The following is a 24,487-nucleotide window of genomic DNA, read 5'->3' as shown; positions in this document are numbered from 1 at the left end:
ACCTCCTTTTAGCTTTCCAAGTTATGGACGCTTCCAGTACCAATCAAACTGAAAGGTAGGATTCCCTTAGCACAAACTGGATAAAGGATGAAAAGATCTGAGATTGAAATAATATGGAGAAAACTACAACTGTGATGATGCACTGCTCTTTTACACAATAATATAAAAAGACAAGACTGGCCTGGCTCTTCTAGCAACAAAGACATGAAAAAATAACACTAATCATAATTTTTATGTTGTACACCTCTCAGATTAGCAAATGCTTTAACTAGATATCTACCCAGATTAAAAGTTACTGGGAGTCATAAGTTGGAAATGTTACACTTACGATTTTTTGCACCAGAACAAGTATTTCATACATTGTATTAGTCTGTTCTGATTTAGCAGGCTATAGCTCCCAGACAAAAGCAGTCTGGAAAACCATGTTTCAGAGGAACAAAATTGATTAGAATAGCAAAAGAGGTGCTTTTGTACTGATGACAATTCATTACTCTTTTTACAGGCTCTGGTCCTGTAAATCCTAGTGTTGGTGGTCCCAGCTGGCATCACTGGGACCACTTCTTGTAGTAAGACAGAGTTGGCAGGATCAGGCTACTATGAGGACAAAAGCACTGTATAAGTCCACTAACATATCTGGGAAAATTGTGATGAAAAAACAAATAAACAAAAAAAGCTATCCTACTGAAAAGGTTTTATGTCACACAAAGAATACTCATGGAACTCACTAATATATAAAACAATAGACATTTACAGCTCAATATCACCATGACATTCTAAGGTGCCAAAAAAAAAAAAAAGAATTAAAGAAAAACCCCTACAAGTATTATCCAGTGTAGTACAGATTTGTACTGAAAACTTGTAAGTTACTCTTTGGAAAAAAAATAACCAGTGGCAAAGTGTTTTGTTTTTTTTTAAATATAATACCTTGGTATGTTTAATAAAAGTGAGCTCTATAAAAGATCTCTCTTTCACATACTATACAAAATGGAGAGGTTAGTGCAACCCACTGGGTCACATTTTTTTCAGTCATGTCTCAGAAGATTAGAAATAAGAAAATTATGCAATTTTCACAGCTTATCTTCATGTGGGTAACAGAATCCATTTGTGTCCCATCATTTTTGTGAATTTTTTTTCCAGAAGGAACCTCAATGCATTTTCTGTCTGTTTCCTCAACAGATGAACCTTATTCCAATGTCTTACAATACAATACAATTAATTCAAAAACTATCAAAGCACACCAACATTCGTTTGGCAGGTGGTACTCCTCTGAAAGCATTTGCTTTATTTAGTGGAATCTGCCAAATAGAGACCTTATTAAAATGCAATTTATGGACGTTCTCCCCCTGCTTTCTGACAGCATGGAGGTGAAAATTCTGTTTACAATATTCCTGAGTGCCAAACTGAATCATCAACTTCAGTTTTGATCAACAATCATTCTGGCAGATAACACCGAGTTCTGACCATGGTTGTAGTATGTGACATATACTTTGGAAATCATTGCCTACATTAAAAAAAAAAAGAAAAATAAAAAATCTGTAACAAAACTGAAAATACCCCAGTCCCCCCTACCCCCCTCCACAAAAAAAAGGGAGAAAGAGGAAAAGAAAGGGAGTGAGCAAGAGAAGGAGACTGTGTTTTCATTGTTATGTATCAGGAGAATATTCTTCTACGACACAAGGCTCTGCTGTTTGGTTCTCATCCTCCTCCACTTCTTCCCCTACTTGCTCATCAAGAGGAATTTCAGTGGATTCTGAATCCTGGGTGCAAAGAGTCTTGGAGTCACTGAAGCTGGTGTCTTCTTCTACTTGACTTCCACTGTCCTTTTCGGTGTCTGACTCACCATCTTCCTCCAGCGTTAGTTCAAACTGGAATTTTTCAGTTTGACCCTGCTTTCCCTCTTCCTTTTCTTCAGGTGCAGGAGAGGGACTTCTAGGGATTGTGCTCTGGTACCATTCTCGATTGTCCTCCAGTGTATCTAAGATATCCTGGGCATCCGGGTGAACGAGATCTGCCCATGTCTCCCACAAAGGATGAACAATGTAATCTATAAAACCCACCTGTTTCAAATAATGCAAGAATATGATTACTCACAGAGAAATGAGTAAGTCATGCAAAGTATGAGAAATATAATGCTAGGAAGAGACACAAGATACATTACCCTTAGAGGTGGCTGAAAGGAAACTATACTAGTTTATATAACAGATAAGGTCTTTTACTTTTCAGAAGTCTGATTCAGGATATTGGAGAACAGCATGGAAAGGATTTGTTTTCAAGTGAACTGCTCATTCCAAACAACTCCACTGCATCTAGTGAGCTAAATACCTGCTTTATATTTAATTATGTTTTTGAAGGAAACCCCAATCAGCTGTACAATAATTTCTTTTGGCATGTATGCTGCTTTTCAGCACAGGACAGTGATGGAATCCTTCAGCAAACATGTTGCCACGCACTATGTTTTCCCAGTAAAAGTCTTAATTTGCCTCACTTACTTCTGAGGAGCTGAATTAATTAACTCAGAGGAAGAAAAGAAAAAAGTGCATTCAGAAATTGTTCAAAATATGACTATGTACCATATTTTTCTTCTAAAACGTTTAACTACCCTGTAAAATCAATTACCTGTGATTTTTCTACAGATGCATTGTGCTTATCACACATGGGACTTATCTCCATTCCCCTCTCTCGTTCCCGGTCTCCCTGACGGAAAAATTCTTCCATTATTCTATCTGTCCATTGGCGGTAGAGGTGGAGCGGCTTGGTAGGGTTGCTCAAATCTGCACAGTGCACCATATTCTGAAGAACCTAGAATACATTGAATACCTGTGGTGTTATTGCACTGAAGAAAAGCAGCTCCTTTTTTATTCACATTTCTGGTGACTGTAAAACAAAATCTTGAAAATACACATAATGCAAAATTTATTCTAAACAGCCAAAACTTATGTGGTTGTGTGCTTTTCACACTTGCAGTAATAGCCATGAATTACCTGGCTTCTGCTGCTTCTGCCACTATAAAGGTCACAAAATCCTTGTGAGAAAGAGAATCATTTTTTGATAATTTGAAGGGAAGGCTAAAGCCTCATTCAGTCCTGAGCTACCCTAGAACTTTGTTAGTGTCCCAGAGAACCACTTAAACCACATCAGACCAGGAAGGAAACAAGGAAGCAGCAAATCATGGTGTGAAAGAGACAGCTCTAATCCATGCTGGAGAATGGGGAAGACAGTGTTATTAAGTATGTAATACAAGTGAACATTTTCAGATGCATTTCCTTACCTGAATCCTGTCTGAATAGTTATCAAGAAGCAGGACACCAGAACTGGTCACTTTTTTAGTTTCAACCATAGTTTTTAAATCAGCCAGTAGATTCATATGCTTAGACATATCTGTTGCAAGCACCTAGAAAAAAACAAACAAAAAAATGAACACTATGTAAATTATTCTACTGGAGTTGAACATATAAATCAACATTTTTGGAAGGAACCCACAGTTTCTATGTCTGAACACATGACATGAGTCCTGTATATTCATAATAGTATTATATAACTCATATTAATTTTTTAAAGAATATGACAAAATCATTGTTCAGCATTGCTCAGAATGAACTGATCAGCCCAAATTCATTATTAATTCAGTAGCACATTTCTACCTGTAATGGTAGAATGGCATCATCAAAACCAGCTTGAAACAGAATAGTATGCCTTCCAGAAATGCATAGAAAGTGAGTGGAACTCTAAAGACCCCACTATTTGTATTTGGGTAAGATATGACAAAACTTCAAACTTTCACTTCATTGTTTATGGGCCTGACGACATGTAATTTATTATAAAATACTTCTGTGCTTTATTATTCAATGTCCTAGCTCTATGGAAGACAAAATCTCAAAACTCACAATGTCAATGACCATTTTCCTCAATGATTGTCTCTGTTTTTTGGTCAAATTCTGGAAAATGTCACAATTTTCTTCCTGCAGCAGCTTGAAACCCACAGCCAAGTGATGATTCTCCAGTACTGATGAGTCATTGTACATCAAGGCGAGTTCAGAATCTGCAATAACAATTGCAGGGTAGAATGTTACTAAAGCCTGTGCTTCTACCAAATCCCTTAAGATCTTTTTCAAATTCATTACATGTATAACAAGATTTACAGATAAACTTTTAAAAGCAGCCCTGAAAGTTACAGAATTATTCACTGAATAACTTAATAGGTCAAGCCAAAGTTGAGCAAAACAAAGAAAAGGCTTTGCAATGATGCAGGAACACGTGCCTGGAGTGGCAGGTTAGAAAAAATATAAGAAAGTTAATTTTTAGAATGAATTTTTGTATCTGCAGAAAAATTAGAAAATATTATATGCATAATATATGCATAAACACAATACAACTAAAACACACTGATGTGTTGTCTTCTTATGCCTCTCTCCGTCACAGCACCTAAAATTCTACTGTCAAGTTTCAGCTTCCCAGCACTTTGGCCTTGGAATATACAGCTGAGGCTTTTCTGCAGGTCTGCTGAGGAGCACCAGCTTCTTGATTTTCAAATCATGTCTTTCTGCAGTTATCTAAGATGCTAAGACGCCTAGTGAACTATACAGTTGTTAGTCCGTGACAGCTGAAGGCTGGTAGGATGGTAACAGCTCTGCTTCTGCCTTTTTCATGTAATGTCATGTGGTGTGAAACTGCAGGCAGTGGCCTTGAAAGCTGTCTTGTTTTTGGGCATGGTCAGTCCCTGATGCTGTCTGTAATAGTGTCTTCACCAATGGAATTATTCTTGCCTCAGTCACCCCATATGGCCGTGACAAAAACACACACTTCTCAGCCATGCCTGTGCTAAGGCACATATATAAGGTCAGCTTAGACCTGCTGAACAGACAGCTCTGAAAAATCAAAGCACTTACAAAAATGTCTGCACAGCTTTGGCTTTAACTCAGGAATACTGCACAGTCAGCTTACATATGCTTTAAGATACAGCTTGTAAATAAATCTATCACAAAATACTCATATAATTGTTATGCAATCATACTTTTCCTGTGCTATAGTAACTTCTGTTTATTGCAGCTGTTCTAGCCTAAGTCTAAACATACATCAGTCTATTCCACTCTTAGTCCTCTTTTTCTCTTTTACACCAGCTATATTTTAAAATGCCTCTGGTTAAACAGGAGGCCTCTAAAAGCTTTGATCTTCAGATTTCATTAATCTCATATCCATTCTCCTGCTGTCTTCCTCACCTTGAATTAATTGATCTGTTGAATCAGGGAACTCTTCCTCTACCTTTCCTTATCCCAAAACCAGCAAAACCATAACAGCAAAAGCAGAAAGAAAGCAAGTTTGTAAAATGATCTCTCTTTTGTCTTCCACAGACACATACAAAGCTCGCATAGTTGTTTTTCTCATGCAGAAATCACGCACTAGTTTATTTTCCTTTCAAACATCCTTCTGATTTGCTGCAACTGCAAAACACCACATTGCCAAAATACTTTGAAAGAGCTGGGGCTACAGACACAGGTAAAATGCACTCAACTTCAAAATGGATATAAAAATGGAAGAAAGTTTCCCCTTGGTAACCTGTAACACATTGTAAGATTCAAGAATATTTTTTTGGAAGGACAGAGTTACAGTGGTAAAATAAATATCTACTCTGATGCTAATATACTTCATATTTGTTTGTTGTTTAATAGCATTCAAGAAGGATTTGTTTAGTCGACAACTCTGTAACAGACTTTATATAGGAAAATAATAGTCAGAAGAGTCACAAGACTAATCATAAAAAAAATTATGACAATATGGCAAATATGTACATATTTTAGCTAAGTCTAACTAGGTCTATCATGTAACTAAGTCTATAATGTTTTTTAAAATTCATTCTTATATTTAGTTGGAGAAACAAAATTAGATGGAAGCAAATTGTCTTCTAAAAGTTAGGAAAATTTTGGATTTGAGAAGCTAACATTAGGTTATTTTTTCTATCTCTGTCCCTGCAGCTTCTTCCTTGAACACAGAACAATTTAAAATAAACAAAATCTCTTTGTTTCTTTCAACCTTGCAACAGCTGAAAGTTTCAATTAGTGTTTTTACTTGACTGACACATAAGCCTCCTTTATCAAAAGCTGAATTGAGAAAAACAAGATATATTTTTTAAGCTGATAATTATCAGCATAAATATGACTCTTACATTATCTGAATTTCAATCTAAATAGAAGTAAAAGTTTTATGCACCACTACTCATGCCTTCAACTAAGTCAACACTCTTAAACCTAAACAATTCATTGGTTTCCTCACATAACCTTGGAGCCACTAGTATAACCTGGTACTCAATTTCTGACTCAACAAGCAAGGAAAAAGCTTTACTTACATATGCCCACTCTTAAGATTCAATTAAGAATTCTTTGGTTTTCTCACAAAGCTTGATTCACTCTCTGCCTGCACTGCTGAACTGTACTGGTTCCCAGTAAAGCACAAAAACTCCAGTCAATCTTAATCCTCTTTCATGAGGATGAGTCATAAAATTCAATTTCATTATAGGATGGCCCTTAGGCCATTGAGACAAACAAAACTAGGTGCAGGTTAAACTGAAGCACTTGTCTTACTTGAATATACAGCAGCAGTGAGTCAGAGCAGGAGCTCCCTTCTTCAAACTCTACTGCTGATTTGGGGTCATTCTATTTTAACTCCTGTGAAACAGATTCTGCCCATGTGTAGAAGTGACAGTATCTATAAATGTGCAACCAGATGGGTCAAATACACAACCCTAGGTATGTTTCCATTTCTATTGCTTTTTCTTCTTTTGTGCTTGGATTATTAGTATTATTTAAACTTTGCACTTCTGGGTCAGTTATCAAAAAAGGAGAAGTTGTCAGAGAGCAGAAGAAATAACACAGTATGATGGAACTTGTACTGACCTAAAAAGGGCAATAATAGTGACATCAGGCAACAAAATCCAAGCAAGTTGCCACTGGGGCAACAAACTATTGAGTCATGATCAGGTTCGATAAAGTTGACAGTGTTTTTCTTTCAGTAGATGACTGAAAGGGATAGAGGTTCAGCAATGCTGCCAACAACAGCCTTGAGGAATGTAGAAGTACACTGGGTTTCAAATTTGGAGATAACATTGGAGTCAGAATAAACCAAACATGTTTATCATAGCTGCAGAAACAGGGTGAGGAAATTCGGTCTACAAAGCATGAGAGATCAAATGCCAAGTCCAGGATACAGGATTGTCTGTTTGCTAAAAAGTCATGCTTTTCTGCTTTCTGAATTTCTACCCTTCATCACGCTATATGTTTCCAATATAAACACATAAATTCTTGTCTTGCCTTTTTTTTTTTAATCTTTCTTCATTCTCTTCTTAAAACTTTACCTATTTAGTGTAAATCAACTATACTTCCAGGAGAGAAAACATGCAATACATTGAAACAATGCCAGGTTTATAGTTTATGCCTTAGTAATTCTTGCTAGAGTGTACTGTGTAAATAATTTCTAAAGTTAGAAGAAATGCAAAGTAATATCAGGTTTAAAATATAAACATCTATCTATTTACTGAGAAAAGTTAGAGATATAAGCAAACAGGGAACGAACTGGCGGTATGTGCAGACCTCACAGCAAATTTTTGACAAAACCACTAAGCATCAAACTTACTTGTGTTGATAAGAAATTGGTTTGAAACCCCAGGATGATCTACATCATGTATTGCACTGGCAAAAATTGCTGCAAGAATCTCCAAATCAGTGAACACCGCCTAGAATATAATGAAACCGAAATGATAATGACCAATCTGTGAAAAATTGTTTCCAATAAAAAGGATTCTATTTGATTCTGGATGTGAACAAGCAAAACACATTTAAAATATACCATGATCTCTAGAGACTTTACACACAAGCTATTAAACCCTTTATAAAATCATCAATTATGCAGAATTTCATAAATATTTCAAGTTTGGCCAAAGTAAGGTGATTTGTACTTCATACAGAGAGCATCACTAAATTCTACCACAACTGAAGTATTTTCAACTTCGGTCTGTAAATAAATCCACATTTATTAGGCAATTAAGTACAGGTTTCTAACTCATAGCACAAATTTAAGTTAATATTTCAGCCTGACTCCTCTGTATCTGTATTTGAAAGATGCATGTCTTAGGAGATAGCACCCAGATCTAAAGGAAATAGCAACAGACTACACATCATCCCACTTAGCATTTACTGCTTTTCCATTTGTATGTGATTTCTAGGAAGATAGGAAAAGAGGACTGCAACGGACTTGGAATGTCACTGAGTCCAGTGCCCTGTTGTCAGAAGCACTCACATGATGCAAATGCTTTCAAAATTGATCAAGGACCACTCAGAAGGGCAAAGACCAGCAGTGGCACTGGGCAGCCATTGCCATTTCACCAGCTAAAGCTCTGCTGAGAATACAGTCATGAAAAAAAAGGTCTGGAAAAAAAACCCCCAAAATGTTACCGATGACAAGTTCAGCTGTGTGGTGAAGCCAGTGGTGTTTTAAGAACATTACCTGATCTTCTTGAGAACAAGAAAATTTTTCTCAAGAGATTTCAAGTCTTTGATGATCCAAATGTACCAAGGTCCATTTTTAAGAAGAAGGTAATACAGATGTATTCAGTAACATTAAAGACTGCCCATTATAGGAGAGTCAAAATGCAGCCCTTCTTGAAAACGAAGTTAAATCCTTTTGAACTAATAAAATTCCTACTGCTTCTTTAACTGAATTTTTCTAACCATTTGCTGGGATATATCAACATCAATGTTTGCTATGTTAAGACCTGAACTGTGCTTAAAAGAGAGAAAATCTCCATCTTTCACATCCATCTACTTCAGGGACTTAAGAACTTTCAAGAAGAGAATTGCTACAAAAAGAACCGATTAATTGTTTTCCAAAAAAACTTTGAAATATTTATTGGAGGGGGGCAGTGTAAGAAAAGAGAGTCCAGTGAAAATTTAGTACATGTTCCAATCTGTCTTAGAAATAAATACAAAAGTAGTCTTTCTGGATCAGAATAAACTTTCCTAAGAACTTCCACTTACTGTGGTTAGGCAGAATCCCACATGGGAAATAACTACAGGACAGGATGTAGCAGAAATAATGAGATGGTAGAAACAAGATATACATTGTGTTACAATGAAAAAGGTTATGACAGCAAAAATTTCCATGATGTAAAATGAAAAGAAGTGATGTTTTCTCCACAATATTTACATGTAACTTTGATCCTCACACAATATCTTTAAAAGAACAGAATTCACCAAAGAAATGCTAAGATTTCTTTTAAAAACATTGCAGAAACTAAGATCTTTAATATTTAGTTTAGGAGACTCTCAGTGCATCCCTTTCTCTCACAACTGTCACTTTTCTTCTTCGGTGTAGTTTACCTCTAATGCTGGGGTTGAGAGTAGAACATGGGTTGACTGAACAACATCTGCAGCATGTATGTTATTGTGGTACGCCACATCTGCATGGTAATGGTCTTCCAGGGTCATCAAGTAAGTTATTAAAGTATCTACTGGAATCTTAAAAGTTTTTAACAAGTCCCGCTCCTATAAAAGTAAAGGAAAAACAATTAGATTTCAAAGCACAGAACAATCTCCAAGATAAAAAAGCAGCATGACTGCTCATACTTGCCTGAAAAATAGTGTGCATGATGACAGTCAGAGGTCTATTTCCAGATAACTCTGCTACTCTGAAAACCTGAAGGCCCCACTTGTTCAAATCTTCAAGTTCCTGGAGTAAAATCAAGCAATGAACAGGTTGAAACCTAACATAAAAATTCCTGTGATTTTTGAGAGAAGCAATTATAAGCAGAGGACTCATTAAGACCGGGCCAGTATGCAAGTTACATGCTAAACCTTACAAGGGCTAAACTCTAAACTCTGCAGCTGCTACTAATCTCACCATATCAGAATTTACATCTACCCATTTTTCAAATTTTATTTGTCTAACCAGGAAAGACTGCCTCTTAAGTGGATTGCTCCAGAGGGAAAAACTCTACAGTATCTTGAATGAGTTTAACTGACACATTTTGCTATCTCACTGTCTATTGGCAATGAAGTTCAGTGAGGAGAAAACCTCCAGAGATGTGCAATTCTGCTGAGTGCATCTCTGCAATGTGCAGAGATGGACAATTCCGCTGCTCTCTCCCTGGTCTCAGAAACACTCTTCAAATAAGATTCCTGAAAATGTTAGAAGAGGCATAACTCAATCCAAAATCCCTTTATACCAATTTTCTGTTATTACCAAGTAGTTAGCTGCTGGTGCAAAAAACAGTAAGATAGTAGAAATAAGAAAAAGAATGCACATAAAACGATAGAGCTAAAAATAGGAATGCTATATACTCTTGCGCATTTTTTAAAAATAAGTTAGCTATCTATACAATTTCATTCCTGTGACACTATACAATATGTTTACTCTTCAATCTTCAGATACTATTTATGGATCTGAAGGCTTCTTAATGCATACACAAATGCCAAATGAAATTGTCTTCATGCTGAAATTAGCCCTTATGGTCTGATTCTGATTTTACTTGCTATTCTTCCGCTCCAACAAATTTGGGCCATATCAAGTGATATAAACGCTTGGTGCTGCAGCTTGAAACGAATGTGTATAAGCAGAGGATGGAATAATACAGAAATATCCACACTCTGTTTATATAATTTCAAGGACATATATATATAATCTCTACCTTGGCAAGGACATCTTCTTGGTCTGTTTTAACTCCAAACCTGGGAATACTGGAATTCGTTAGGCTGGAGCTGTGCATGAGTTTTTTGACTCCACTGATCTGGGACATTGGCCTCTTCTTTTTCTCTTTCTCTTTCTGTGTTGGAGAAGGGATTTCAACTTCATGTTGCTTGTCTTCAAAAGAATGAATAAAAAGAGAATAATTTATAAAAGAATTATAAATATTATAAAATTCACTTTTGAGTTGCACCTTATGGACTTTTTAATTCTTAGAAAAACCTCTTCTAAGATTTGGATTCTTTCTATCAAGATCACTAAACCCATGAAAAGTTAAATATAGACCTATACTTCAGTAAAAGCAGATCTCTTTTACTCAAATTGCCTCATTATTTCTGAATTGGCTTTAAAAGCAACTTGTGACTGTCTGATTACCACTTCTGCCTTATCCCTAGTGCTGTAGAAAGGGTCAATCATCTCAGTATAAAAATGTTATTACAACCGCACAGGAATACACTTTGCAAGAAAAAATAATTTTCTTTCTTTTTTTTCAGGAGAAACAATCTCTGAAAATGTATTTCAAAACTGTCTATGTGTGTCCTCATATAAACCTTTAGAAAACTTTTTCAGGACTTGAAGACATGAAGAATTTAATACTTGTGGACCGGTCCTGTCTACTAGGACTGTACAACTTGGAAAGGATTTTGTGCTTTCCAAGCCACATCTACAAGTACTTTGGATTGCTGGCAGTTCATGCCACCAGTGCAGCGTTTCTACACTTTCCAACTAGAGTCAATAATAATGACAAAACAATAGAGTGCCTTGTTAACCTCTGAATTTTGCTGTGGGCTTTTGCCTCCGTAGCAGTATCAGCAGCATCACTTAATAAAATTTATTGACATATGTGCCAGCAAAACTTTAGACAAGAATTAAACTGAGAGTAAAATATATTTAGGCAACTGCCACAGGATTGCTGCACAACCATTATGGGGTTGTGGAGCACTGCAAACATCTGCTTCAAAGAAACCCAAGTTAGTGCAATGAACAGCTTTTCTGAAAAAACTACTAGGAACATGAATTAATTTTTGTTTCTTTTATTCATACTGTATTTCAACCTAGAGTTTAATGACTCCCTTCAAATTACCTCTTTTTCTTTGCTGAAATGTACCTCCACCTTTTCTAGACCTCAAGGAATATACTAGTAAAACCACAAAAATCCAGAAAAGATGTTTCTGACATAGGAGATGAGCCAAAACAGCTAAAAAAAACCTTAAACCAAAATAAAATTTGAAAAGAAAGTAAGAAAAATTGGGATTTTTTACATGTGTATTTTTTCCTTTCTGCAATATTCATTTCCAATACAGACTTTGAAACCAGTTGAGGTTGGCAAGTCCATTTCTAATTAGGAGCTTTTTATATGTTTGCTTCTTCACCTTTTTTTCTTCCTTTTTTTTTTTTTTTTTTTTCATTACCCTTTAGCAGATACTTTTAATGGACACCTCAAATTCCAAAGAAATCACAATGAAGAAGAGACTTTGCAAATGTCACCAGGTTGTAGCCTAGGGCACTGAGTCCCTGGACTACCCCATCATAGCTCACCACTCTCCCTGTAAGGGGAAGGAGGGGAGGCGGAGCGTGGCAGCCCTGGTCTGGTGCAAACCGACAACACATGAGCAGCTGTGACTTGTGCCTGTGCTTTGATGTTTATGGTTTCAGTCATATGCACAAAGTTTAGACCCATCAAACAGAGGTTCATTAGCTGAGCTGTCAGAGTAACTCAAGTGAAAGGAAGTGTCTATCTGAATGACTTAAATCTCCAGAGAAACTCTGTGGGACTGCCTCTGCTTTTGTAACTTCAAGCACACAAGGCTGTGCCCATCTGAACATCCAGAAAAGAGAGCATGCCATTTTGACCCTGTTTATGCTATGCTCAATTACAGGTTCTCAAACATTTTCCATTCATAGAAAACAGGCTAATGATACCGAAAAAGGAAACTTTTTATATTATTATACACAATATAGGAGCCTTATGTCTTATACACAGATTATATTTCTAATCATCGTAAATAACTTCAAACATTCATATATCCCTAAAGGAAAACAGTTTGGTTTTGGGGGTTTTTTGGGGTTTTTTGTTTGTTTGTGTGTTTGTTTTTTGGGTTTTTTTAATAAGAAGAACAGAAAACCCTGTTTTCTCATTACACCTTCCTAGCTTACAAATGTGAGAAATTTTGTAGATATTGATGAGGTAAGTTATGTATTAAAAAAGTTAATTAGATAATAAACTCATTAAATACTTCTAGTGAAATTTTTCTCTCTGCATAGATTTTCAGAACCTACATACTTAGACTGCATATTTTGAAAATATTTAAGCAATATGTAGATGAGGTGTTTTCACTATTGTGCTGCTATTATACCTACAATTCTAAGTATCTAGTTTTTCATGCAGACAGAAAACAGTACCGGTGGTTCAGTAAATTAGAAGTGATTGCCTCTCTGGCCCTCTTTCTGCTTGTGACTGAGACCTCATGCGAAAGGCTGACGGATGCATTTCTTTACTCTGTCAAAGTAAGTCTCAAGCTTTCAAGTGAAAGCAAGCAGAAGCTGGCATCTCAGTCTCTGCAGCCTAAGTGGGTCATCATTTCAGGCAACAGCACACAGTGGTTTTCAGGGCACATGAAGCTGGGCAATACTGCTTGTCTGTGAGAGACGCTTGTCCCCCTCCCAGTGTCTGAACCCTGCTGTGCTGCAGCAGTTGGCACACTGCTGCAACCGTGGGCCAGCTGAACAGACACATTCAGCCATCCCTTTTGGGCAGGGTGACAGGATAAAATGTACTTCACAGAATCCCCACTTCTTCCAAAAAAGCCACAAAGTACCAGCTATGGTATCTCACACAGAATAAGATGGATATTAACATGTATGACTGTCATTTTTTAAAGTACTTGTTATCCTAATTTAGATGTATTTCACTGTGCATCTCTTCTTACATCGTCTTTATGAACCAATGGTATTTTGCTCAAAACATGTTTTGAGATTGGTATAGTATCTTTATCTTCATGTTCAAAATCAGCAATATGAAAGTTTTCTTGATTTTCATGAATTTTAAGAAAAAAAAAGCCATGGTTAAGGAACCATCTTCTTTGTAATATTGTGTTGGGCTTTTCTTAATGCTCACATCCCAGCATGCCAAGATCTTGAGCTGCACAAACTTTCTGGAAAAAGTCTATTCAGATGTTTATTTAGTCACATGCACCTAACTATGCATGCGCAGGCAGGGAATACCAAAATATCTTAACTGCTTGCTGTGAGATTTTATGAAGCTACATGCACTTATGTGCTTCCAGCACACTGAAACCTCTGCAATAATTCCAGTAGGAAAATATAGTGGTAGAATTCTCTTTAATATATAAATACATATATAATTACCACTCTGAGACTAACCCAGTTGGTTAGTGCATGGTGCTAATAAAGCTAGGTTGTAGGTTTGAGCCCTGTACGGGCCATTCACTTTATAGAGTTGGACTTGATGATCCTTGTGAGTCCCTTCCAACTCAGAAGGACATTCCGTGAATCTCTGTGATTCTCTATAAGTCATTATATTATTTCTTAATATAGTATCAGTATAGTTGTTTTAACATGTATATGAATATTTATCTGTAATTACACACACAGGGAAATCACCTACACAAATTAATTGAGCTGTGAGGAAGTGGATCTAACCTGATCTCTCAGCACAAATGCTGACAACAATATGATAAATACACAGTTCCTGAAACTAGAAATTAATATGGAAAGCCACTTGCTTTATGCTCTAACACAGCCCAGAAAAATATAAAAACCCCCAAAAGGAAAAAAAGTTAGCTTTTCATAGTCTTACCTAAGAAAGTGTTTGATATATATTCTGAGACCTGATTGCCTGACCTGCTCATTTCAGAGAGGTGGGTTAGCTCACGGTTGAGCATTCTTTTAAACTGGAAAAGAAAACAAAAAAGTGTAAAGTTAGCTATATCAAGATATATTTTAGTTAGAATAAGAATATGCAGTCACTTTATAACCGGGAAAAGAACATAGCATTAAGAAAATATTTTATATATATATATATATATATACACTATGGAATCAAGAATATATACTATGTAAGCAGAAATCACATGCACCAATGATCCACCCAACCAACTTATTAATGGATTGGACAATGTAATTCATGACCTTCTAAAATACACCACAGTGATTGAATGACTGAGGTACAGTGTCCTACTAGTAACTGAAAGCTTTATGGCATTTGTGCACACACAAGTTACAATATTGCCTATCCGATTTTTCAATTTTAATTTCAAAAGTAAATAAAAATGTATTTATGTCCAAGCCATTCTCTACTAGTTCTCTCACAAGATTTACAAATTAATCTGTTTTTGCACTTTTTTGCAATTTATTAGGCAACATTTCAAATCTATCTTACCTCTCATCATTAATCTACTCAAAATTACTTTACAACATTGCTCCAAACAATCCAAATAACTTATTGATTTCCTACTAGCCAATATGAAAAGAGGTAGGTTTTGTTGTCTCTGACCTAAAATTATTCTATTCAACCAATGACTTGACCATTCTACTATCTCAGAAAACTGCAAGCATCTCCAAGAAACATTGGGATAGAAAACACCCATCTGTGGAAACACCTTCTATTTCCCTCTTAGCAATTCACTCTAGGCTGTCTATAGGATAAAAGCAGATACTAATATTCCATTAAATGTATAATTAATTAGGTACACATCCTGAGCCTTTCGTGATTCCTTCTAGGCTCCAGGGTGAAATGATATCCTGTGGTATTATGCTTCACAGGTTAATTGCATAATACAGCTCTCACTGTCTTAGATGCATTTTCATTGACTATAGCTCTGCCTGAATATTACCAACAAACAGAAAGCAGCAATACTTACAAATAATTCCAGCTCTTGCCAATAAAAATTAGCATACATCTGTCACTATTGAATTTTGCCTCCTATTGTGCCAACCTTTTATTTTGTTGTTAGATTTCTCAGCCATCTTTTCTCTTAACAAAGCAAAATGATTTGTGCAACTTTCAGAATCACCTTTTACATTCTCCATGCAGTCATGACTCTCCATTATATCAAGGAATAGCTACCCTTAGATTATATACATGTAAACATTCCTCTATGTTGAAAACTGGTAATTTATAGTTTATTCTTCTTTAAAGGAGATAAACCACTGTAGTAAATATTAACCATCTCATTTCCATTCCACTGGAATCATCAAAGCTATTTCTTCAAAGTAGCCTTGCGTAATGAAAGGTGTTATTTTCTTCACAATATCTTTGTAAGCCACCAATTACCATATTGCTCACAATGTGCCCAACAAAATTACCTTTAATAAAACATTCTAACCATTAGCCACTGCATTTTCCTGCCATATTGACGTGTCATCAGCTCAGGAAGTTCTAGAGCTACAAAGACTGAATCCTACTTTAGTCACAAGCCAAAGGCTCAGCTTTGATCTCAGATATAGCCATGTGCTAGGAAGCGCTCAACACATGTCTGAAAATTAGAACCATACTGCAAACACAGCTACACATACTATGAGAACTACAGAGCTATGGACTCTAGACAAAACTAGTTTCAACCTCTTCAGCAATGCCTAATGTTTGTCACCAATGTCAAATGTTGAAAATTCAAGCCAAGTTTACCAAGCAATAAAATGACTGGTCCAAAAATACCAAGACCTTTTTCTTAAAAGTCTGTCTTCTAGACTTTTAAACACTTAACACACTTAAGTCATGCTTACACACTTTTTCTTCTGTTCCCACAAAAGGTGAGAAACTGTAAGACAAAAACTGAAGATGTAATGGAATAGTTTGTCTCCAGAGACTGCAGCTTCAGATTAAATATTGAGTATAGGAATATTAATAAAATGTCTGGAGTTGACAAAACCGCATTAACTTCCAGGCATGTCATCAGTTTATGCATTACTACTTCAATATCTTCTCTTCCTTAATTTGATTAGCTAGTTCACTGGATCCTAACTTCAATAGATCCTCATCTCCCTGGTTGTTTCCTAGTAAACACTTCTACATAATGCCCAATTTGGTGTTGCTGTTTTTGCTGCAGAGAAACACTAATTGTGTCATGTTCCACACTCTGGAATAAAAGACCATCTAGCTATCACTGACATGTACTCTTCAGAATGTCTTCTTAAAGGTTTTCCAGTTTTGAAAGAGGAACAAGTCAGTATTTGCAGGTGACACAGGAAATAGGAAGGATTTTTTCCCCCCCAAATAATAAATTTAACTGCAGGGAGTGTGTAGAGAGGTTTGTCATTTCATACTGGAAATCATCTTGTAGAACTTATGGAGCATATGCTCTTTAAGAATTTTCAGCTCTGTATTTGTTGTATGAATATCCACAGCAAATGGAAGGTACATTACATTCTTTTCTAGTGCTATGTTCCCCACTAGTCTGTTCCAACTCTTATCTTCCCACCTCGCAACACCCCACAAGTCAGTAGAACATGAAACTCAACCATTTGCATGAGAACTGCAGAATAGTCTGTATTACTGCTCAACAAGGGTGTAAAGTGGAACAAGCCCCTCAGCCTCTGCAAAGCCCTCCTGCTGAGAGCAAATTCAATTGGAGATGCCTTTGGCTTTGAAGAACTGTAGCTGCACAATTTCCTCATACTCTTTCACATGTTGCTGACGCCACAGGACCAAAACTTTAATTGACATGAAAACTTCTGGACTAAGCAGGAGTTTAGAGAACTGTTTTGATTTTTCTAATTATCTGACAAAGCCTTACAACCGTTATTGCCATTGAATCAGATCAAGCTGAAGACCATATGCAGACAGCAGTGGCTGATGCAGAACAATAATGCTCTTTGAGAATATTAAAAAATCAAACATGAGAGACAAACAGCAATCAAGACATTTAGGCATTCTTTTGTTTATACTCTGTTTCACTGTATCTGTACATTGCTCAGTCCACTTATGTTTCATAACTTGCCTTTTGAGGAAAAAAAAGTCGTTTTTCTAAGAAAAAAGCAATCAAAACAAAATTCAACCCTATTATTTTTTCCCAGTTTTTACCTATTTCTCAAAGATTAAATTTGGGCCCAAGTGCACCCATAAATAATAACTGTTTCAAAGATACACATCTTACACAGCTCTGCACAATTACTTTATAATGAAAGTTTGCCTCTCACATGGCTCCCACAAGCTCTTATTGCCAATCAGAAAAGCTGGTTACATCCATGAGCCAACAATGTTGGCTCAAATTCAAGAAAATAAATCATAAAGATCAAAACCCTTGTTATTAATAAACATTTAAACCATACAATTTAATTATGATATGTGAGCTCAGCATGGGGAGGAAGCAGAGGTTTTTGGCTGATCTATGCATATATTGTATTTTTCCCAGAAAGAAAGATTTTCACACATACCACTAGGCATTGTTAGGTGGGAAAAATGACACATACGTCCCCTTCAAATGCAACAGTCCTTGACTACATCCTTAGAAAATCACCCTGAAAATGAACTGGCAATAAAATGCCCATTAAGTCAATTATATAGTTCTTCACTGCCAAATGCTGATGTCAGAGCAATAGAGCCATAAGGTTTTCTAAAAAATATCCTGAAAATATTTCCTTAAGCAGAATTTTTAAAATTTCATTTGTTTATATTTATTTTAGATTTTAATTTCAGCTGGGGTTAGGGAGATGGGGGGAATAAGAAGGAGCAGAGCCCTCAACACAAATACCAGCAGAGCATTCAAATAACATTAAAAATGTCTCTAAAGTGAAAAGAGTAGCTGTGCACCTTTATCTCCCTTTATACACTTAAGAAGTCTGCTCTAGCAAAAACTGTAATACATAAGAATTAAGGTACATACTTTAATGATAATTAACTGAGAACGATTTCCTAATTGGTTTAAGTTCCCAAGAAGAGGTTTGTAGTTTAGGTCTTTCTGGGCTAAAGCCCAATGTGTGAACATCTCTGTATTTGTATTACTGATGTCAGCCTAGGAAAAGCATACCTGGAGGAGTTCTTTTGAAAAATACAATACTTTTCTGATGCCAGTAAAGACACATAGAAAAACACAGACTAACTTTTGGAGTAACCCTGTTCCCAGATGGCAACCAGAGCATTGACACATTTTTTAGAAGAATTTGAACGTATGTTAGAAAGAATCACTAACTCCAAGATTCAAATAGAGTTGATTCATGGCCATGAACAAGTTTGGACCATACACTTTATATATATGCGGGTTATTGTTTACACTTTAGAAGAATTTACAAATTTTGTGTAAAGTTCTTGACTCAATAACAAAGAGCTTAAGTAAAGACGCAGCCAGCAGCTAGCTGTCTGGAGAGGAAGCACACAGAACCACTCTTGCTGTAGACTCTGTGCAGCAGCAGGGTCTCCTCCATGCAGGCTTTCTGTTCCTGCAGAGAGGGGGAGTGTAAAGAGACTGCCTCCAACACAGCCTTTGGCACCAATACTGAAGGTGAAACATGGACCAAAAAGCCCACTCCTGCCTGGCCTTCAGTTTGAGCATTTATCAAGTTCCAAGTCCAGAGGAGGCTGGAATAAAAATGCTCAAAAGTGACAGGGGACTCTCATAGCACTAGCCCCCAAACCTGTGGGGCAAAGATGCCATTTTCAGCCTTTGTGGCTGCTTCTTTTCTAGGTAACATTTCTAAAAACTTACATGGAATAGAATACATGCATGGAACATACTACTAATACTTGGAACATTCAACTTACATGACTATGTTTTGTTTCTGAAATACCTACCAATGTTATTTTCAGAATATGCTGGTATCTCAAAATGAATAAACTATATTATATTACTAGATTTGAAAAGCTTGTATTCTACAATATAACAAGGAATTTTAAATAAGTCAGCCTTACAAATTAACATAAGGCTTCTGTCTGTAGTGCTTATCGATGCAAAACTATCTTTGATTTTTAGCAGTATTCTGGATACATTAACAGTATTCCTAATAGCTAAAGGTTTGTGTTGAAAGCCCATGGGTTTAATTAGTATCAAGGCCAGGCACTGGTTTTTATAATAAGCTACAGAAAGGCAGTTATCTCTAAGGCTGTCATTATGAGTGGTGCTCATTTTTTCAGTAAAAGATACTCAACAAAAACCAGGGGCAAACATTCCTATTTTCCAAAATAGAATTCACGGGAGATAAAGTACAGCCTGAAGCACACAGAAATATGTATACAATAAGGGATAAAAACATATACAGCGTTATATCTTATATTGCATACAATAAGAGACATAATATATTACAATCTGAGAGTAAGATATTTCAATCTTCAGAATTTCATAAATTCTCTACATAATTGCTTGGAATGTCACAAAAACCAGAATGTCTTTGCTTCTTCTCACATTTTTTCTCTCAAAAAGCGCTGTAATAAAATTGTGCTCATGGATGACAGCTTCTTAACTAAAATCATTGTCTGCAGACAGTATAGGACACTCTCTATACAAAGAACATTTTTTCCCCATGTGTACTCAATTACACCATGTTCTCTGCTAAACTTCAATTAGAAAAAAAGTCTATGAATTCTCAAGCCTAACAGTAAGAGTGAACTTTAATTTTTTTTAATTGGTGATTGAATTTTTCTGATTTAGCAAGAGGAACATGACAACAGCTGCCTAGAAATGCAGGAAATACTTTCTAGTAAATTACAATAAATTACTTTTAGTTGAAATGCAAAGTAATTTCATCTTATTGCTTTGGCAAACAAGAAAGTAATCTACCTAGCTAGAATAATGGGATTAATTTCTTCGCAGATGACTGATCAAAATCCTTGATAATATATTGTAACAATTCAGCATTAGCTGAAAATACTCATAACTGCACATAATCAAGCTTAACACTTCTATTTTAAAAGACATATATCTATTGTAAAAGTAGGTATTAATAAAAGAAATTCAATTGTGCAAATATAATGCTTGTGCTATTTTTAGTAATTTAATTCAACATATGCTTTATTTAGCTCAGGAGAAATCAGAATTTCTTTAAAGCAGAATGATTTGGTACATGTATTGTATGTCAAGCACAGGATTTTTTTTTTTACACACTCAATAACAATTATGAAAGTATACAAGCAGCAGCATTTTTCTGAAGTACAAACATAATTTTTTAGGGATAAACCAAAGCTCAGATGTGGTTTCCTATTAAATGGATTTCAGTTCTGTGTGTTGACAGGCATACTGATTTAACTCCTTGATGCAAAACTTTTCCATAAAAGAGAAAAAGCTTATTTAATTTAATTCCATTTTCTAGCAGTATTGCTATTTCAAGCTAGTTCACACTGCCCCATGTAACAACACAGATCAGTATTAAGAGATGGCAATTTCCAAGGTTTTAATCAATAAGCTGTCACATTCACAGAGGCTACCAAAAATGCTGTTGAAACAGTGTTCATAATTTCACCTTTCTTCAGCTATTAAAACCAGTATGAGTCATGCATCCACCCATTATCCTCAGCTTCTTTATTCATGCTCTCTTCTATTGTATAGTATCTCTGGTTTTGGTATTTGGAGATTTTAAAACATTTTAGTGGCTAGAAATACAGTTTTGTAGCAATCTTTTTCTGAAAGAACACAAAACTGCTCTGAATTTCTTTGGCTTTAGACTTGGTCTAATCATTCACTGAAGTAATATTATTTTAAAAGTCCCAGCACAGTTTCTAAGAAAGACTATACTGTGCAGTTCATTCTTCTTGCTGAACAAAGGCTTGTTGTCTGATTTTTCACTTCAAATTATTCATAATCATATCACCCACAAATCCTCATGCTATCCAGTGATCATGCAATCATACACCATAAATCAAAGTTCTTAAAAGGTAAAACAAGATCCTACCTTTATGTAGCCCCAAGAAACTGAGAGTAAATAGTTTGCCTCAGGCATTTTCGATTTTTTTCTATACTACCAATCTAAACTATCAGTTCTTTGCTATCTGACACTGCAAAAGACTTCCAAGAATAAAGATTCCGTCTTCCCTCTCCTAATTCTTTTTGCTGGTTTTCAGGTTCTCAGCAACTGTGTGCTCAGGAAGCATACTGAAGTGAAATCCAACCGTGTGGTCTTCCGATTGTATAAATGCCATTTGTGAAACTCCAAGCATTCAGAGGCAACGTTGAAGACACATTTTGTACAAGCTGAAGAAATATCTGAAGAGCTAGGGATATGCATATTTCCTGAACACCAGGATTTAATGAATAATGTATGTCAAGATGCTCAGCTGCTCAAAGACTTGCTCTATCAACAGCTACCAAATAAGGACCTGAAGAGGAAGCCACAGACAGTGGCAGCGATCCCTCCCATAGAGCCATCCTAGCAGCCAATAGTGTGTCACCCTAAAAGATATAAATCGCAGGGCTGGTATCATGATGTACAGTAATTTCTCATTGGCTGATTCTGGGGAGTCTCCTGGGCATGGGATACTTATTTTTTTCTTTTCCTTTATTTTTTTCCCCTCCCTGACAGCAAATGCCCTTTCCTAATGGCATCCCTGCCTGCAGCATTCACATGCCATTCAAAAATAATTGGGCTAAAGTCTCGTCACTTCAGCAGCATTAACCAGTTTTCAATGGACACACCATCCAAGCAGTCAAAATTAGTATTGTGCATACATCTGTCTGGATTGCCTAGTGGGATTATTTTTTCATATGGAAGAAAAATATATTTTGAGGTGTTTTTTATGGGAAAGAAACCCAACATAAATAGATCTGTCTCATTTCTTGAGTAGTTTATGATGTACTTTAACAATGAAATTTTTTTGGCTTTTATGCCATCTACATTAAAAAATTATCTATCTCAGACTATTGGGCCAGGCTGCTAATGTTTTTTTTTCTTTAAAGAGGTAAATGCAGTTACTATTAAGCTAAAGCAAGTAATGTGTCTTACAATTCCGAGGAAATGTTAACCTTCCATGGAGATGTAAGAAATGAGATAATAAGAGTCCTCAAATTCTCACTGTATTTGTTCAACTTTTGCTCTTTCTGCCTCAGCAGATTATTATAATCAATTACAGCTATACATCATTGAAAAAAAGAAGGGATTGATTGAAAGTGGAGTGTGTCAGTGAGCTGACTCAAGCATTAAATAAAAGATCCCACCATCTGCCACTCAGAGACCAAAACTTGAAAGGAGGAATACATTATGCTCATGGCAGGGGGGGTTGGAACTAGATGATCTTTAAAGTCCCTTCCAACCCAAGCCATTCTATAGTTCTCTGATTATCTTGCTCCACTCTGTGCAAGGCACATGCACTACTGCAGCAAATTTCTGAGTCTTTGTTGTGTCAAAAGAAAGAGAGAGTGACAATGGGCAAATGCCTGAGAACAAGCTGAATGAGGTGCAGTGTTCAGCCTAATCCCACACTGCTGATTCACTGGAAGATGCTGACTGAGAATGGTCATAAGAGAGGTTTTGGCTGAAGTAGTCAGCGACACTAAGTGCCTCAAAAATAATTGAACCTGTAAAGATCAATAGGGCAAAATATTATATCAACAAATCTCTTCCTTACAGCAGAGAAACCTAGAGCAGTATGACAACTGGATACAATCAACAGATCATCAGTACTTAAAATATTTTCATTTGGAAGGCATACTGTTTGCCTTAAAATAGATAATATAAAACATTTCTGACACATTTTAATATGCACAGTCATACTTGATCTGAATTGATGAAGCTAGATGTTTATAAAACAACTAAGTTTTGAAAACAGACCTGGGGTTACTATACACTCAGCAAGACATTAAAGACATGAAAAGGAACTTTTAGAAAATATTTCTCCTCATTCTTCCAGCTCAGCTTCATAATGCTGAATATCAAGCCTCTCTACATCTGTGTTTCATTGTCTTCCTATCATGCACAAGAGAGCACTGCTGCCACCTACCCAGCATCAACACAGAAGTGGAAAAATGATGCCTTTTTTCAGGAGGCAATTTCAAGCATGACTTAGAAAATGGTAAATTAACTTTTGGCTACCTAAGAATGAAACATGTGGGTATGAAATTTTGGTTGCAAGAGGTTGTATGAGAAGACACAAGTCAAGTCTTAAATATTTTTTCTTACTTTGCTACTAAAGGCTGCTCCCTCATGAAATATTAACAACTCTTCCCAAAGAACTGTTCCCAAAAGAACTTGATTCAGATAAGAAATATTTTAAATGGCTGGTATGTAAATTACGCCAGCTGTTGAGCATGTATTAAAAAGTCATCAATTTTTTTTCTTCCCCACTAACGTATGACACAAAGATACATCTATAAGAATTACTGAGTTGGTGGAATTTATTGAAGAATGGTGTTTATCAAGTTATTAGCTAGGTCACTTTGATATAAAACCAAGAAAAAACATTTTCCTCCAGTGTAAATATATGCTACATCAATTCATACTAGCTCCATATTAACTATACTGATAATAGGCAATTACACCTGATACACACTGCTTATTACTGACTTGTATTATTTTTTCAAGACTCATAGTCTCAACCTCATAAATTTAATGATTGCTGTAATAGAATTTAATTGTATGACTTCACTGATTTAGAAAGCCTGCCCCCTGACTTTGGCAACATGATCTCAGATGTGGAGATCCACGAAATTCACACCAGCTCCTATTTACAAGAATGGTTATGGTTGATTTTCCTCCTGAATTCTCAGGTTGCAATCATTGAATAACTAGCTTTAGCGGAGGTTATGGTAGATAGATGAGTGCATAGCAAATAGCTGCCACTAACTAAATACCTAGAGAAATTCAAGATAAGCAAAATAAA

At 36.0% G+C, this 24,487-nt stretch overlaps 1 protein-coding gene across 3 annotated transcripts in view; it reads right to left on the bottom strand.

Moving 5' to 3' along the window:
- Positions 1–1,593: 1,593 nt before the first annotated feature.
- PDE4D (phosphodiesterase 4D) overlaps positions 1,594–24,487 on the bottom strand; it is a 348,935-nt gene continuing 326,041 nt past the window's right edge. For 2 of the 3 annotated variants that reach the window (XM_030968142.1, XM_030968143.1), the window contains exons 7-15: positions 14,549–14,642; positions 10,673–10,845; positions 9,616–9,714; positions 9,366–9,530; positions 7,624–7,723; positions 3,885–4,039; positions 3,269–3,391; positions 2,617–2,799; positions 1,594–2,057 (exon numbers count right to left, since the gene is read on the bottom strand). In XM_030968142.1, coding sequence (XP_030824002.1) covers positions 1,644–2,057; positions 2,617–2,799; positions 3,269–3,391; positions 3,885–4,039; positions 7,624–7,723; positions 9,366–9,530; positions 9,616–9,714; positions 10,673–10,845; positions 14,549–14,642 — 1,506 coding nt within the window. In that variant the 3' untranslated portion in view covers positions 1,594–1,643. Of the gene's footprint in view, positions 2,058–2,616; positions 2,800–3,268; positions 3,392–3,884; positions 4,040–7,623; positions 7,724–9,365; positions 9,531–9,615; positions 9,715–10,672; positions 10,846–14,548; positions 14,643–21,567; positions 22,512–24,487 lie in introns of those variants that run through there. The other variant, XM_030968144.1, reaches the window with a different exon arrangement.

The sequence above is a fragment of the Camarhynchus parvulus genome, chromosome Z, assembly GCF_901933205.1.
Source record: "Camarhynchus parvulus chromosome Z, STF_HiC, whole genome shotgun sequence".
In the NCBI taxonomy this organism is placed as follows: Eukaryota; Metazoa; Chordata; class Aves; order Passeriformes; family Thraupidae; genus Camarhynchus; species Camarhynchus parvulus.
The sequence above is the reverse complement of the archived record's forward strand: the minus strand, read 5'-3'. Positions and strand labels throughout refer to the sequence as shown.